Genomic DNA, 17061 nt, shown 5'->3' with positions numbered 1-17061 from the left:
GGAGGGAATTTGCAAACTTTACTGTATTAGTTTTTACTAATTCAAATCACAAATAATTTGTAATAGTTTTTCTGTGTTGGCACTAATAATGTTTTTAGAAACAAAGTGTCGAAATATTTGACTATAATTTCATAACTTACTGAATGACTCCCCGATATGCTGTTTTAATGTGTTGAGGAAATGGAAGCGTGTAATTGTGAACTACGACTCCCACAATGCCCTACCGCGCGGTCCTTCGGGAACCCGTGACTGTGGCTGCTGTTCAACGCCGGAGTGCGTTAAACATGGAGGTAACAGCTGCACGTCGCTCGTTCCTTTGCGATATCGGTGAGCAGCCGTCACGGGTTTTCTAACCTGAAACCTTTTCAGCTCTATTAAACACACACACACACACAAACGCGCGCTGACGTGGTAATGGCAGGAATGGCTCCGTTTGCTGTAAACCTCATTTGTTTACGGGCTTACATGTGCAAACTTACTGACAAACACAGAAAACTCGAACACACCTTTTAAAGTCATTTAACATCCTATGATTGTAAACGGTTTTCTGTAAAGAAGTACTAGTATCTGATAGATAATGGAGCTGAAGCTACTGCTGCAAATTATAATTAGCTTTTTATTATTTCTAGTACTAGTGTTTATTGTACATGTTCTTAAAAAATATATAGAGTAACGTTATATGAAGGCATCTTTATGAAGAGGATTTTTATAGAGAAATGTCTGCAGTTATTAAAACTAAAACGAGCGAGCAAAGCGTCATATTTGTGAATGTGCAGTGTTACTGTCTTTAAGGTTTCTGGGCAGACCGGACTGCCCTGCACGAGGCAGCGTCCCATGGCAGAGCCCTGCAGCTGAAGCAGCTGATAGAAAGTGGAGCCTTTGTTAACACTGTGACTGTGGACAACATCACCCCACTGCATGACGCCTGCATGAAGGCTCACCCCAGCTGTGTCCGACTGCTGCTGGAGGCTGGAGCTCAGGTAGGAAAAACCTCCAATCAAATCAACATAGTGATAGTTTTATTAAGTGTCACATGTGCTACTAAAATAATCCATTTTATTATAGAGAAATTATGAAATGGAAATGTTTCTCTGGCTCCTCCAGGTGGACGTGCGGACCATCCACGGCAGCACCCCACTGTGTAACGCCTGCGCAGCTGGCAGCCTGGAGTGTGCCAAGCTGCTGTTGGACTATGGGGCCAAAGTTAACCCATCCCTGACAGCTCTCACCGCCTCACCGCTCCATGAGGCCTGTATACAAGGTAATGCTTCATCACCAGTATGTCAGGTTTCAACCACTCAAACCCCTTTAAGCTTGTTCACTATGAACGAAACTGTTCCTCTCAGGTAGTGTGGAAGTGGTGAAGCTGATGATAGCCAGTGGTGCCCAGCTCGAGGCCTATGATGTCCACTTTGGCCCACCCCTCCACATCGCATGTGCTAAAGGAAAGGTGGACTGTGTCAGGGAGCTGCTTACCTCAGGTCAGCAGGAAGACTGCACGTCAGAAAATGTGTTAAAGGGAAATGAGCAAACAAAATGGACCAGGAATCCAGGAATTATTGTCAACTATAGTAACAATTTGCTTAATCATAATTATAAGATTTACAAAGTCATTTAGATGATTGCAGCTGTGATGGCTCCATATACTTAACAACTAACAGACATACCTTATCCTGATTGCTGCAGGTGCCAATGTAAATTCAGTGAAGTTCCACGAGACAGCTTTGCACCATGCGGCACGAGTCCACATGGTGGATATGATCATGCTGCTGGTGGAGTTTGGAGCCAATGTGTATGCGAGTGACAACCTGGGACAAAAGCCCATACACTACACAACACCTGGGTCTCCCTCTTACACCTGCATCAGCTTTTACGAAAGTAAATCGAAGCATTGATTCTGAACTACAATCAGCATAGGCAGTTGCTCTAACAAAATCTATTAGACGTTTCTTTTCTCAGTTTTGATAACCATTTTTAGGAAATCCTCTTCTACTCAACAGGTAACCCTCTGAGCCTGCAGCAGCTTTGCAGAATCACTGTGAGGAGGACGCTTGGTACCAGAGCCAGAGAGGTCATAGGTCAGCTGAACATATCCCGGCGCATCCATAGATACCTCCAATACTGTGACCATGCCACATCATTACAGAGTGACTCATGAATGGACTCGTAAACCTGTATTGGAGACTAGCATTTAATTTCAACTATTGCATCTTGGATGACACATCAGCCTATAATTTAAAATATATTAGGCTAGTCATCAAAATCGGTTAATGTCATGTGACTCGGGATTTATTTCATCATTATGGCTAAAATTATGTCCATATTGTTGTATTGTAGTATAAAACTGTGTATAATGTTATATTATTTATCCTGACTGAGAATAAATGCTACCTGCATTGCACACAGAGCAATTGATGGGGTAAAAACTAGAAATCCCAGCATGCGCTTCGACTTTCAGGTATACCACGTGACTCCTGCGGGTGTTTACAAATACCTCCTGTGCGTTTCTTTGTGGACATTGCTAATTGAGCGTGGATACACAGACGGAGGATGGACACTGAGAACAGCCAGCCGTATTTCTTCGGAGACATCGGTGAGTGTGCCATAAACAACATGGCCGCTGACACTACCGCCTTTTCGCGGTAGACCAGACCAGACCCCGTCGGCATGTGGGCACCGGCCGGTGTTCTCCTACAGCGAGCGGCTAATGCTAAAAATATACGAGCAGTGTTGTGCGTCTTTTAACCTGTGGTTTACAGCTCACTTCCACATTTCTCAGAAACACACAGAAAAGCTCAGTGCTGTGGTAGAAAAAAGACACTTCATACTGTGAAAGGTCCTCAATAACTTTTAAACTGAGGCTTAAAAAAACATTTCATTATCCTGAAAGGCTCTGTACGATATAATAGAGCCTCAGTCTGTCCTTTCAGTATCAGTCACAGCATGTTTTGACTGTGCCATTATGGATATTGAGTGTGGATTGGTTGATATGTACAATTTATATAGCACATTTAATACATCTAAGTGTGTGACACTAAAAAGATCTTTTGCTAAATCCAAATAAGATTATTGTGAGGTTTCTGTGCAGTTCCTGACCTGTTCCCCCTCCAGGCTGCTGGTCAGAGAGAACAGAGGTACACAAGGCAGCCTCTCTTGGCCAGGCCTCCCAGCTGCAGGACCTCATTCAAAGTGGAGCTTCAGTCAATGTCGTAGCAGTAGACTCCATCACACCACTACATGAGGCGTGCGTCCGCGGGCAGGCCCAGTGTGTCCAGCTACTGCTGGACGCTGGAGCACAGGTAAGCCAGAAAGACGGAGAGATGCATGCCTGTCATGTGATGGCTGATTCTGTGGCAGGAGTATGCATGTCTAATCTATGTCCTGTGATGCATCTCAGGTAGATGCAAGGAACGTAGACGGCAGCACTCCGCTGTGTGATGCCTGTTCGGCTGGTAGTTTGGAGTGTGTGAAGCTGCTGCTGGACCACGGTGCCAAGACCAACCCCGCCCTGACCTCTCGCACAGCCTCGCCTCTCCATGAGGCCTGCATGGGAGGTGAATTCAACTCCCAAGTCAATGCTAACGCTATTTATTGTGAGATAAAGCTGCATAACTAAATACTGTGTTTGTATTTCAGGTAACTCAGACTGTGTGAAGCTCTTGATTGCCATGGGTGCTTGTCTGGAGTCATACGACCTTTACTATGGGACACCGCTGCATGTGGCCTGTGTTAACAAGCACGTAGACTGTGTTAAAGTGCTGCTCAATGCAGGTGATTATCACTGTAAAGCAGGACCTCCTATTGTATGAGTTTATATTTGTCTGTTGTGTAAGTGTTTACTGCTCTCAGCTTTTTGTGGTCATGTTTTAAATGTAGTAATTTACCCAATCTGTCACTAAAGCTGCAAATATTGATTTACCTCCTGCTGTAAATAGGCCCCAAAAAATGCTTTGTTTTTTCTCTTGTTAAAAACTACAATGACCAACTGTTTTTGGAAAGTCATCAGTGTTTGGTAGGGACCAATGAGCTTTGAGGCGAGAGACACAGACAGGATAGAGGAATTTGGATTTGGCCTTTTTGTGAGTAAATGTTTCATGAGTTGACGTTAATGTCATCTGCATTGTAGGTGCTAAAGTGAATGCTGCAAGGCTGCATGAGACTCCACTGCACCACGCTGCTAAAAACATGCGAGTGGATATGATAGAAATACTGGTGGAGTTCGGGGCAAACATCTATGCCAGAGATCTGCACAATAGGAAACCTGTGGACTACGCCACTACAGGCTCTCCCTCCGCAGCCTGCCTACAGCTTTATGAGAGTAAATTATTCAACAGAAGTCAGTCCATGTAAACCTGTACAACAGTGCAATGCCAAAATAGCACCAGCAGATGGCAAGCACATATTGTTTTTCACTTCCAGGAAGCGTCAGCTGATGCTTTACATGTAACTCTTTTTCTGTCTGCAGCTACTCCCATGAGTCTGCAACAGCTCAGCAGGCTGGCAGTGAGGAAGCAGCTGGGCACCAGAGCACTGAAGGTCATAGGTCAACTGGCCATACCAAAACTCATCATCAGCTACCTGTGCTATCACTGAATGCTACTAGGAGGAGGCAATAGACCAGCACTGGTAGAAGGAGTTCAAAGGACAGCTGGTACAGAGCTCAGCAAAGGTGCCACTGCAATAGATGGTATAGTAATTGACAAGCACAATGTTCTCACATGCTTTTTTCAAATCTGCACTTTCATCTCATGGCTTTAAAGGAAATGCCACTGATTTTGTAGGGTAAAGAACCATCCTGCTAACATGTTAAGCAGTTAGGTTTGATTTATTACCTGAACTAGAATACTGTCTGTGGCATGTATATACACCTTATGCCAGATCAGACTACAGATTACCAGTCCAGTGGGAACAGAAGTCATTTATTCCTTTATAGTATGTCATAGTGGAAGAATACTTGCATAGCTGAGCCTTTGGGCCTCCTTACAAATGTACCAACATGCTACCAGCAGTTTTTTGTCTTTCCTGCTTTGACAACTTCCATGTGTCCTGAGACACTGACCAACAGGAGCACAGAGTTGTCTACGCACAACTGTAATTACAGAGGAGTCAAATAAGCTTGATGTTGCTGATGTACGTTCCTTCTCCCCCCTTTCAGTCACAAATGTCATTAAGTTGTGAGAGACAACAAGCTATAATTGGTCTGATATGCAGTCTGCCATGTTTACCTAAATAGGCAGAAACAGGCAAAAATCCCAGTGTGGCTGGTGCTGACACCAGTATGTCTTGTGATATATAAACAAACCATCTATTTCTGACCGACACCATGATCGTCTTATTGATAATAATGTTACTGACTCAGTCTGCACTCACCACTGCTCCCTCTGGTTTCCTTTCCCAGAAGCTCCCACAGTTATGGGCTTTGCTTAGTGACAGCTACTTTTTTCACTTGTTAATTTATTAGTAATAGAGCAATTAACATGTAATCCTAACTATAAATTGCAACTATAAAGGTCTTAGATAGTATTTAGTGATATAAACAGCACAGGTGCAACAAGAGAAGGATGTGCTTCTAATAGTGTGCTAATAATGTGCTTCTGAAGTAGTTTTTGGTTTGCTTTGAGCGAGTTGTCATTTTTGTTGACTAAAGCAACAAAATCCAGCAGAATCCTGGATTTGCTGGGAAAATGTGTGAGTTACTAAGTTTGCAGTTGAACCATAAGTGGCAACTAAAACATAAGACATTGTGTTTGTGCTTAGACAACATTGTCTTGATAACTAAAAATTAAAAAAAAAAAAAAAAAAAGCAAAAGAGCAATACCAAGCAGCACTGAGTGTGAGGTTCTCCAGATGCTGCTGCTTCTGAGATTCCAGTGACGCTCACTCAGAGCCTGGTCACAGCCTGTGTTTGATGTACATAGTGATGTTTCAAGGACATGGTGATCCTAGAAGCCTATTTATAGCTTTGTGTCTTGCTCCATTAGATCTGCTTATAGAAATGACCCAGAGAACTTTAGAGTCAGGACTTGGTATTTTTAGAAAGTGGTGCAGGAACCTGTTTATGAAAGTGCACATTGTGCTTTAGATTGCTTTCCTGGCTTTCTTCTGAGTTTGTTTGAAAGGTTTCATAACTTTTATTAATCCATGGAGGTAAATCAGGCCAAAGACACACTGGGTTGCTGAGAACCTCTAGTTTTGCTCTGTTTGCACAAATTAAGTTATATTGACATGCATGGACACTTTGTTCTCTGCAGGTTGCTGCTCCTGCACATCAGAGGAAACTTGCTACACAAAGGGCCAGCTAGAAAACCGATTTTTAAAGTGAGCTGAAATCACTGAGAAACACTGTCCCAGCAAAATCTTTTGGTACACTTCTAAAATGTTTGGTAGGTTTATAAAGTGAATGTCATGTAGTGGTGCAAAGGGGCAAATAGCCATGTGCACATACTGTGTATACAACAAGCTGAATTCTCCCCTTTGATTTATTTAACTTGACATCACCCTGCAAGACCTTTAGGTGTTAGGTCCACAATTGCTTCTTTGTGTTGCTCCCAGTAGGTAAAATTACTTTGCACTGAGAGCAAGATACCACCTGTCAGCTCTACTGGTGGCCTGCACCTGTGTCTACTGCTTATCTACAGATCTTTGCAAAGCATTCAAAAGCAGTATTTCATGCTTTATATATACTCTCCTCATTTGACTCCCTGCGTGGGCTGCACAATGCTAGCTTCAATTTGTAGCTCATCTGCTGAACACCATAAATATGCCAAACAATCCAGTCTGGTACATTATAGCTGAAGCCTGTAAATAATCTTGAAGCACTGATCTTTCTTCAAGTGCTGTGGTCCTTTTAAAACCTATTAAAATATCTGACCCTGATGCAACTTATGGCTTAAAAAAGACTTAACAAAACATGCTTTCACAGCACTTACAGTCTGCAGAAGAGACCGGAAAAAAGAAAGAGAGGATGGTAGGCACGCAAGGAATGTCCATTTATCTAAGATTTTTTTTAAAAAAGGGTCCTGCCACAAAACAGGAATGTTGAACAACAGAGTTTGGTTTGAAACTTTCCTCTTGGTTTATCAGAATGAGCGGCACTGACATTTCTCTGGGTTTAATTGTTCTTATTTAGTTGAAGTAAATAAAGTATGGTTTAAACCGACGCACTGATTTGAGCACACTAGTTTATTTTTTTAAGGTGCTAAGAAAAAAACTGATGAAATATCCCACAAAATGTGTCATAAATATTTATCCCTCTCAACTGTACAGATGTTTTGATTTACTGAATAAATTTTACTGGTGACATGTTTGTTCTCAGGTTCTTGTGTGAATCTGACTGTCATACAAAGAATACTAAGAGTTTTTGAATGCATGCTGCACTCTTTGTCTTGGTGGTGGCAGCTGCCAAGGTATTTGTGTGAACAAAAACCATGAACCGGGACTAGTATATATCAAGCATCACAGAATCACTCCTTGGAATTTCACTGAAAGTTAACTTAGGACTAAAAAGATTAAGAGTATGACTTAAAAGTAACCTACAACTCCTTCTACTATTACCTTCAGTGAAGAAGTAGGAGTACTCCTCAAAAAGCATGGGAATATACTGTTTTATGAGCTGAGAAGTACACATTAAAGTGTTGTAGTTTTTTAGAAGTTAAGGTTTGTAGTTTCAGTCTGTGGAAAACTTAAATGCCAAAATCAGAGAAACTTTTTAAATTGAAAACTTTATAGCCTGTTTATCAACAACATAGCCTAGATAAGAGAAGGTAGTGCAATTATTAAAATAATAAATACACCAGATCAGTATGTAACCACTTGAGTGTTGATGCTGTGATCATGTTGTCTTTTTATGTACGTCTCCTCGTCAGTGCTTGGGGCAATTATTTTTAATGTGTGTGCCATCGATGATGCCAAGAACTCAAGGGAAGCCCATACGCCTGAACTTTGTAGAATGTTTTTCATCTATTTCAACATCCAGTGTTGCCAAAACATCTCTCCTCTCATAGAATGTCCACTTACATCTCTGCCTGGACTCTCCTATAATTTGGTAGAGATAGGAGTGATTTCCTCTTTTAAGAATTTTGATATATTGCTTTTACTCCTACTCCTAAAAGTAGGACCAAAATTGCATCTGAGATTTTTTTGTCCACTCAGGAGTGATTTCCTGCTCTGAGACTCTCAGTAAATACTGACCCAGTTCATTATAAGTGCTTAATCGTGACACCAGTCCTCTTCTCCTGCACTCTGTTGAGTTGTTCTCTTTTACCACTAGGCTGTGCCATAGTTAAAGAAATAACTCATAAATCAAATGTCTGATGTATAGTTCAGCCAACTGTGAACTGGGATTTCCCAGGCAGCATACAGTTCTTACTGTGTTCAGGCCCCAAGGACAAAGAGAAAACAAGCTCCTGTCACACGAAGCTTGTGGCTAATTAATCAGAATCTGGCGGTGCATCAGTCACAGCTCGTTTTTCATTACACCAGAACAAGAAGAGGGATCACATCTTGGCAGGAAGAGAGTAAAAGCAGCATTTGATGAGCAGGTTGTGGATTTGAGGTGCTTTGCAGACAGGAACTGCGAAGTTTTTGTTTGACAATCAGAGCTAAACGGGGAGCTGAATGCTGTGATGGTCCAGTGCTACGCTCCCCAGTTAGACACTGCAACCTGAAACTCACCACGTTGAAATGAGCTGCAGATGTGAGATGCTGCACAACACTGGTTTTACATTGAGACAAATAATGCGAAGTATATGTAACCTGAGATAGATGCTCTAAATTGCACAAAAAGATAAAATTCATACTAACTTTACATTCTCTAGTATGTGTTATTGTAAAACTGCACCTACCTATCTAAGCTGGTGTCTTGACCAGTAACGGAGTGACAGTGGGAACAAGTGTGAACCAAAACCAGGTATTTTTCAGATTAGGTCTGGACCACTATTATGAAGCTACCTTTGTGTCTTTTCAAGACATAAGTTTTGAGAAAGTCTTTGAACGATCAATTTTTATAATATAAGCAAGCAAGTATAAAGTGTTTTGACTGCGTATCAGTCCACTTTGGTTGGAACTTAAAAAGTTTTGCTTGTGAGTCAAATAGCTGAGGTTCCATTGTTGTTCAATCACAGTCCAACATTTGATGAACAGAAGACTAAAACTAAGCTTTATTCTCTCTAAGGCTGTCCAAGGAGACACCAGAGTGGACGAAGTGGCGCCTTAGAACTGTTGTTCATCCAATTCCACAAAATAAGCTCAGCTATTCATAAAGAAGTTTCTGTTGTAAAAAAAAAAAAATGTGTGCAGATCTCAGTATTCTGTACGCTCTGAGCCCTGACACAGAGAAACACAACATAGCGAACATGAAAACCACCAGAGTTTCTGTCAAAATGACACCAAAAACAAATAGAAGAAAAGATATCTGGCTGTGTTGGAGCTCTAAGAGCTCAGCTACAGAGGAGTTTAGCAGAGAGCCATGGGACAGCATCTGCCTCTGTCAATGGTAGTGTACCCTGGGCACCATCTATAAATCAGGTCCAGAATATGACTGGATCAGGATCAGGTTCTGAGGACTTTGGGCTCTGGTAGATCCTGTCGGCCTAAGGAAAACAAACCTTTTAGTCTTCAACCACAGAAGTTGAAACGGAAAACTTCTAGCTTCAGCTTCAGCCTCAGTCTGTCAGCATGCTCCCCTGCATTGAGTGTATAATGAATCTTTAAAAGCCGTTTTTCTAAACTAGTTAGAGAGACAATCTGAAATCAAAGACCCTTTGTTAAAAACACGATGTCAAAAAGCCTCTACCATTACTGCAAACTGTGCAGTCTGAACATGTAAAAGCTCCACAGTAGGCCTTTGCACTAATTCATGTAAGTTTTTGAAACATCTGCTGTTTTAATTCAGACAGAAAGGGGAATTGTAGCTGGAGGGTTGGAGGTCTGGAACCACAGACACAGATACTGCACTACATCAGACAAACTCATTTGTGTGGCTGTGCAACAGTTTTACACAGAGAGGAAACAGTCATCAAATATCAGTATTCTATCCTTACATTTTCTTACCAAAAACATCTTAAACCCACATCATGACACAGGACTCCTTCTTTTTTCAAGGCATTTGAGATCTCCTCCATGTATCCTTCTCCTCACACACTTTAGTGTTTCTGTAGAGCCTGAATTAGGTCCACAGCCCTACAGCCACATCAGTGGATGGTGCTTCAAGCCAGTCAGAGCATCTCAGTGTCCCCAAGGCTCCTAAATCCCCTGCAGCTCTCTGTGTATCTTTGCACAGCAGCCATTTGTGGCACAGATACCCAAATCCAAATGGGTCAGACAGTTGGACGTTCAATTCATTTTTGCTATATCCATTTAATATGTTCAAGCACAAATACTGTAATAGTATTTATAGTGTTCAGTGTTTCATGACCAATCTGAAAGATGTTTTACATTTTAGGAATTAAAGAGAACTATGGTGTCCCCAGGTGGTGCCCTTTCCAGATCACCCCCCAGAGCAGGGGTCTCTAACTCCAGTCCTCGAGGTCCACTGTCCTGCTTGTTTTCCAACTATCCCTGCACTACCCACTGCTGATTATCTGGGTCAGGTGTGTTCAGCCAATCAGAAACTGTTGGGGCAGGGATAGTTACTGATAGTTGCAACAGTTTCTGATAGCCAATGGCAGGCTGTGTCTGTCAGACCTGAGACAGACACCTGCACTGCCCCCTCATACAGCTGAAGGCCTTGTTCAGAAGCTGTGGTTCGCTGAGCGGCAGTGTTTGCCTCAAACTGAGAGCACATCACATACATCACATACTCAGGTCATTGATTAAATTAATTTTACTCCCACTGTGATCTCATTAAGGAACATGAGAGATCCTGCCATCTGGGCTGCTAAGTAGAAAATAGTAAAAAATAGTTCATCAATAGACTGTAACTCATTAAGATACTTCAATACACTAATATTTGTGTACTGACCTGCTGGAAAGATCATGTGCTAAACAGGATTTGTTTGCAGTATTAGAGAAAAGAAATACACATATATTTAATGGACGTGTTGGGTGAAGAGACAAAAGATAACTGTTTTATCAGCTTACAAGTGTTGCGTTTGTTGATATTTATGACTTTGGTGAAGACAAAGGTGCATAAAACCAGGAAATTCCAAATGTATGTGCCCCTGACTTCTCAGACTAACAGGTACAGCCAACAGCTTTACTCTGTTTTGACTTTTCTCTACTCTGTATAACCTTCATTGACTGGAATGTTTCATTATTGAATGTATGGGCAGGGACAACCTGCAGTGCTTTCATGGACCAGCAGGGGGGCACAGACCACTAGTTGAACACCCCTGCTGTACAGGATAAGCAGTAGAGATAAAGGGTGGTATAGCTGCTGCCTATTAGTGTTGCATTTTTTTTAGACATATGAGATGAAAGGCTGCATTCACTGAGTTAACGTGGTTTCAGGGGTTATGATGGCAGTGGACAGTTCCAGTGTACGTCTCGTCTGCAGGACAGTGTGTCATTGTAAACGCAAATAAAATAATGATCCACATCAATCATTTCAATTCTCTGGAAGTCATGCAACATTAATTAAATAAGTAATTCTTGGTACAAAGCTCTGTACGTTCTCACATTCGAGCTTTTTCCTGAAAGTACGTAAAATATAATGTTCTGAGCCTTTTAGTATTACTACTCTCCTGGGGTAACTCAGCAGATCTGACTCATTCAGTGTTTATGAAGAATGATGGGACAGCCTATAAATATCCAGACGCTCCCGAGGCCTTGTAACCCTGGCTTCTTGCAGTCTTATCAGGAACACACGACAAAGGAGGACACTGTGATCTGACTGAACCCCACTTCGCCATAAATTCCGCAGCAGAAGGACTTAAAGGAAACACACATCTTGTAAATTATAACTTAAAGAAAATGTGGCGAAGATGTTGGGGAAAACAGATTTAGATGATTAACTCTTTAATTATAATAATTTATTGATTGTACCACTAAATTAAAGACTTGTCAGTGGTTTCTTGTTTTCAGCAGGAGTCCAGAGGATTCCAGTCAGTCTCAGTCTGGCCTCCACCCTTATGCCTGCTCCCACGCTTACAGTCAAACAGTCTTTGGTCTGAGAAATATTCACGTGTCTGGAAGTCAACGCCTGGGATTACACACACCTACACACACACTCACACACACACATACTGTACATGGACACTTCAAAAGCAGCTAGATGACCAAACCATCTGGTTGTACTTTCTGAAGGGAGTCCCCCAGTCTCAGAGAGGCCCGGTCTCAAACAGACTCACTCCGGTTTGAGTGAAGTCAGCAGAGTTTCCTTCCCAGACATGGTCCCTCTGTGACGCAGGCCTTCTTAGCAGTAGGGCACTGGACGTCTCACTCTAAGTTCCAGAAAAGTTGAAATTGGCCTGGATTGGCACTGGGACTAGACGTCTTTCTCCTGTTCAGTGGAGCTACTTCTTATTTGTGGGAGAAGTGAATGGCAAAACCTTCCATGCTTTAGCCAACGTCATGTCTTCGATCATAATAACTTGAGGCAGAAAACCATAAAAACCCATATTTGAGTGTGCATGTCAGAGCTCACCTCTGTCCAACATTGATCATGCAGATTGATGGATGCTTTCCAAATATTAAGCAGTGTGCTCCACTGTGTTCTTACCCAAATGGTTCATACTCTATAAGGTCTACAGCGATGTGCTTCTTGGCATGCGCCCCCACATCTGGCCGCTTTGTTTAATCTTTGGATTTTTCAGACTTGTTGAACTGACTGCTTTTCCAGCTGATGCAGACATCAGTCTTTCAGACACCGTCTTCCCCAGAGAGCACTGTGTCTATCGGCATTTCAAAGAGAGACGCCTGGACTTATTTTTAAGGAAATCCTACGGAGTTTGTTCCTGCTTCTAGTGACATCTGATTAATGTGCTCACCTTTTAGCCAGGGTGGCCATTTAAAATCATTCTTCAAAAGATAAGCAAGCCTGAGTGAGCTGACCTCAAAAGAAACAAGTAACCTGGCTGTCTGTCTGTTTCTTCTGTTGAAACTTCAAAGGCTGAATACCTGAAGGTGAAGTTTACACCCCTTCAGTGTTCAGAACACTCCCTGACCCTGAGAAATCAGAGGCAAAGCATCTGAACAAACTTCATAACGTTTGCCTGCCTGTTCTTAATGTTCTACTGTGCAGCTGTCCTTTTGAATCTTTCAAAACCAAATATTCATGCTGCAGCTCGGGGCAAGTCAGTTGTATAACTAACCTGAGAAACTGTTACATAGCCAGTGGAATGAAAACAGCTGACAGTCAAAGTCAGAGAACAACAGTGAAATATGCTGCATCGTAAACCCTAAGAATGAAGCCAGCATGTGTCTAATTAAACGACAGTACACAGCAGAGCTGGAAACACCCCAGTGCAATATCAGTCAAATAATAAATGATTCAAAAATTCAGGATCTCACAAAACGCATGTTATTTGAAGTGTTGGGTATTTGATCCCATGTAAACTTTAAAATAAATTGATTAGATTGTCTACACTGAAAATAGAGGCTCTAGAGTACAATATGTCCAATACAGCTAACTGCATGGGTGAGGCTGTAAAAGAAGCTGTGGATACCACAGCTCTGTCAGTTTTGGTCTGGGTTCTGTCTAATGCAACATGGGTCCACATGGTAAGGGACTGCCTAAAAACTTCATGAACACAGGAGAAGGAACAAGAGCATGAGTTAGTACTGAAGAGAAGCTGAAACACAGGTGAAGCAGTGTTGAGGTGAGTTAGGTTGAACCACACTACCTGTAACACAAGGAGCTAAGGCCGCCCTCATAAATGGGCACCATGCAACATTCCTTTACATAACCTTCCACTGAAAAACAGACAGGGAAGTGCATTGGACTTAACAAGGATTACCTGTGGCGGACAATGATTGAACTGATTGACCAGACAGTGCATCATCCCATGAAGTCAACCGCTATGGACGGCGCCTAAGAAGAAATCTGTTATTCACAAAGCGGCACAAAATTGCAGATTAAACTTTGCCAAGAACATGAAAAGCAGCCTGCTCAATATTGGCAGTACATTCTCTGGTCAGATGAAACCAAAACAAATTTGTTCTGTCCTGCATGTTTGTCATGGACCACTGACTGCACTGAAACATGGAGGTGGGGTTTTGCTGATATGGGGCTATATGAATGCAAAGGGTGTAAGGGAGGGGACATTTAAAGATGGCACGATAAATAAAGTTTACATGCTCAAATACTAAATGAAAAGGTCACTCAAATCCTCAGTACTGGAACCAGTTCCTACCAACAGGGGACAACAAGCAAACTCCAAACAGGAAGGTCCCAGGTCAACTGGGATTTGAACCCAGGGCCTTCTTGCTGTGAGGACTGTGTAGAGTACTAACCACTGTTCAACTGTGCCGCCCCTAATCTTAATCATTAATACAATTTTATTTGGTTCCAGTCACAGCAAGAAAAATGGAGCCAGTTTACTTGAAAACCAGAACAGTTTAACTGATTAAACCTCAATGAAAAGTCCATATTCAAGAACCAGCTGCAACAAAAGTCAGCTCCCCCTCCGTTAGTGAGATTTTTAAATAGATGTTGTGTAACTGCAGCAGCAACTCTTTCCAGGCGGCTGGAATCATTAAAGGGTGACTTATGGGTTTTGAATGTAACTTAAATCTTTGAGTTATTTTACCTTATAAATCTAATAATACACCTCTTAGAATGTCGCTGCATCAATACTGAGGGTTGAATTCATGGGGTTTTTACGATAAAAAACGAATAATGCGTAAACACTCTGTCTGACATTGTGCTGAAATTTCCAGAATGTAGCATTAGCCTCTACTGAGCTTTTAATTCAATAATGTAAAAATAATCATAATTATCAGTTCAGAATAATTAATATATTTTTTTGTTTTGTTACTTGCTCCACAAGACAGAGTCAGTGTGTTTGTCTACATTCACACAAAACACGTTTCATTCACTGTTTTTCTGTCAGGTAGTGTGTGTGTGCGTGTGTGTGCGTGCGTGTGTGTGTGTGTGTGTGTGTGTGTGTGTAGGTACATTACATGGTGACTGCAGTAAAACAAAGATCCCCAGTTAATTCATCAGTGTTTTTCTCTGGCATTTAATCACTCTTGTTCTTTTAAACTGTAATAATAGTTTATAGGAAGATGAGATTAGCCTGAATGCATCAGCCTGGCGCCTCTGCGGTGCTGAGAAGAGAACAGTTTATACCTGTGGCTTTTAACCCCTCACGTGCTGGCAGGTGAGACCGACGGCTTTTTTCCACTGTCTCATGGGCTGATCTGCTGATGATAAGGTGAGGGCTGGGTGCTGAACATTCCTGGAGGTACCGAGGCAGAAAACCCCCACTGCTTATCACAGCTAATATGTGGAGCCAATAGCTCATTGAACACTGAGCTAACAGGAGGTCTCCTCTTTGGGACAATTACATTTGCTTGTGTGCAATTTTAGGCACAAAAACAACTCCCAGTCATTTTGGGTTTCTGCCCCCTGTGTACATGCCCATCTAGCTACTGACAGCGCCCCGAATTTCAGTACAGAATTTAAAACCTTCAGATTTTTCTGTCCCCTGGTGGAAAAAAATGGTGATTGCAACACACTTTTGTACCTTTTTATCTATAACTGAAAATATCAAAAATGTAAAAAAAAAAATTATAATTTGGAACATCTTATACTTTATGCAGTGAGACTTTAAATAATAGTCTAATTTCTAACATCACATCTATGTCTCTGTCTTTTGCTGCTATTTTTTCTTGTTTTGTCAGTGTGACAAGTGTGCATACACGTGTGTGTTAATTGTGTTTTTGAGTTGTAAACTAATGCCTCACTCAGGTTAATGGCTTCATAAATATCTGTTTAAAGTGCATGCTGTGTGCAGTGCCCTCAGATTGTTGACTTTGACCTAAGCTAAAGAAGCCCTGACCTGTGACTGCCCCCCACCATCCATGTTCCTGTGCCCCTCTCCATTAACGCTGAGGAAAGTTAAATGCGGATCTGTCATATCACAGTTGACACAGGGTTTTTCTTATCTCTGCTCCATCCTACTGTTTCTCATCTGTCCATGGATCATTGGCTGCAGAATCCAAATTGCTATGTTGAAAACACAGTTTTCCGCAGGATGGACTTACTCACACTTTCCAGGCTCGCTGTGAAAACTGGAAAATCAGTGAAGGATAAGAGGCCAGAGAAGGGCACAGGCACTGTGGCCTGTCACTAACCGAGTACTGCTCTCCTGAGGTGTGTGAGGGGGTGAAGGTGAAAGGGCCAGTTTAGGAGGTGGAGGGTGTAAGAGGCTCAGGCCAGCTGGTACAGACATCAGGAGAGCTGGAGGGAATATCATACTTACAGACTGTACAACACACACGCAAATATTTTTACAGAAGCATAAAGTAAAGAGATTGATTTAGGTCCATTTGGATGCAGCAGATGTTCTTCCTGTGCTTGTGTGGGTTTTCTCCAGGTACTCTGGTTTCCTCCCACAGTCCAAAAACATGTATGTCAGGTTGATTGGTGACTCTAAATTGCCCATAGGAGTGAGTGTGAGTGTGTGAGGTTGTTTGTCTCTATGTGGCCCTGTGATGGACTGGGGACCTGTCCAGGGTGGACCCCTGCCTTTCACCCAGAGAGAGCTGGGATAGGCTCCAGCAGATCCCTGTGACCCTGGTTAAAGGAATAAGCGGGTGTAGAAAATGGATTGATGGATGGAGCAGAACAAATGGTAAAACACAACACTGACAAATTATCCTCATATCCTCAAGAACACCATTTTAGCTCTGTTTTGGTCACCACCAATATAACAAGGGCAAAACATCTGGCTCTTTAAATGCTAAATGCTGGACTATGTTCATTAGCTAGATGCTAATTTTGTTTGTTGCTGTTCTTTTGTCTCTCCTCTATCCACTCAGCCCAACCTGGTTGAGGCAGGAGCCTGGTTCTGCTAGAGTTTTCTTCTGTTAAATGGAGTCTTTCCTCTCCACTGTCGCCAAGTGCTTGTTCATCCCAACTGTGATGCATTTTTAGTAGCTTTTAGTTCTTTTTAAGAG

At 42.1% G+C, this 17061-nt stretch overlaps 2 protein-coding genes across 2 annotated transcripts; both read left to right on the top strand.

Annotated features, from left to right (window-relative positions):
- Nucleotides 1-31: 31 nt before the first annotated feature.
- asb13a.1 (ankyrin repeat and SOCS box containing 13a, tandem duplicate 1) lies at nt 32-2401 on the top strand. The gene is made up of 6 exons (XM_026326551.1): nt 32-327; nt 793-980; nt 1105-1261; nt 1347-1481; nt 1687-1878; nt 2001-2401. The coding sequence occupies exons 1-6, from the start codon at nt 216-218 to the stop codon at nt 2156-2158; spliced, it is 942 nt and encodes a 313-aa protein (XP_026182336.1). The 5' UTR covers nt 32-215; the 3' UTR covers nt 2159-2401.
- An 11-nt stretch (nt 2402-2412) lies between these two features.
- On the top strand, nt 2413-7302 carry asb13a.2 (ankyrin repeat and SOCS box containing 13a, tandem duplicate 2). The gene is made up of 6 exons (XM_026326552.2): nt 2413-2593; nt 3112-3299; nt 3398-3554; nt 3637-3771; nt 4127-4318; nt 4466-7302. The coding sequence occupies exons 1-6, from the start codon at nt 2551-2553 to the stop codon at nt 4591-4593; spliced, it is 843 nt and encodes a 280-aa protein (XP_026182337.1). The 5' UTR covers nt 2413-2550; the 3' UTR covers nt 4594-7302.
- The last annotated feature ends 9759 nt before the right edge of the window (nt 7303-17061 follow it).

This window comes from Mastacembelus armatus, chromosome 23 (genome assembly GCF_900324485.2).
Source record: "Mastacembelus armatus chromosome 23, fMasArm1.2, whole genome shotgun sequence".
In the NCBI taxonomy this organism is placed as follows: Eukaryota; Metazoa; Chordata; class Actinopteri; order Synbranchiformes; family Mastacembelidae; genus Mastacembelus; species Mastacembelus armatus.
Note: the sequence above shows the minus strand (reverse complement) of the source record. Positions and strands in the feature narration are given on the sequence as shown.

What these genes read in the sequence shown, in the direction of transcription:
- asb13a.1 (XM_026326551.1), top strand. Translation starts at nt 216, where the DNA reads ATGCCCTACCGCGCGGTCCTTCGGGAACCCGTGACTGTGGCTGCTGTT. An exon ending in CCATGAGGCCTGTATACAAG is followed by an intron (nt 1,262 to 1,346) that starts GTAATGCTTCAT and finishes TGTTCCTCTCAG; the next exon opens with GTAGTGTGGAAGTGGTGAAG. An exon ending in CTGCATCAGCTTTTACGAAA is followed by an intron (nt 1,879 to 2,000) that starts GTAAATCGAAGC and finishes TCTACTCAACAG; the next exon opens with GTAACCCTCTGAGCCTGCAG.
- asb13a.2 (XM_026326552.2), top strand. Translation starts at nt 2,551, where the DNA reads ATGGACACTGAGAACAGCCAGCCGTATTTCTTCGGAGACATCG. An exon ending in TAAAGTGCTGCTCAATGCAG is followed by an intron (nt 3,772 to 4,126) that starts GTGATTATCACT and finishes TCTGCATTGTAG; the next exon opens with GTGCTAAAGTGAATGCTGCA. An exon ending in CTGCCTACAGCTTTATGAGA is followed by an intron (nt 4,319 to 4,465) that starts GTAAATTATTCA and finishes TTCTGTCTGCAG; the next exon opens with CTACTCCCATGAGTCTGCAA.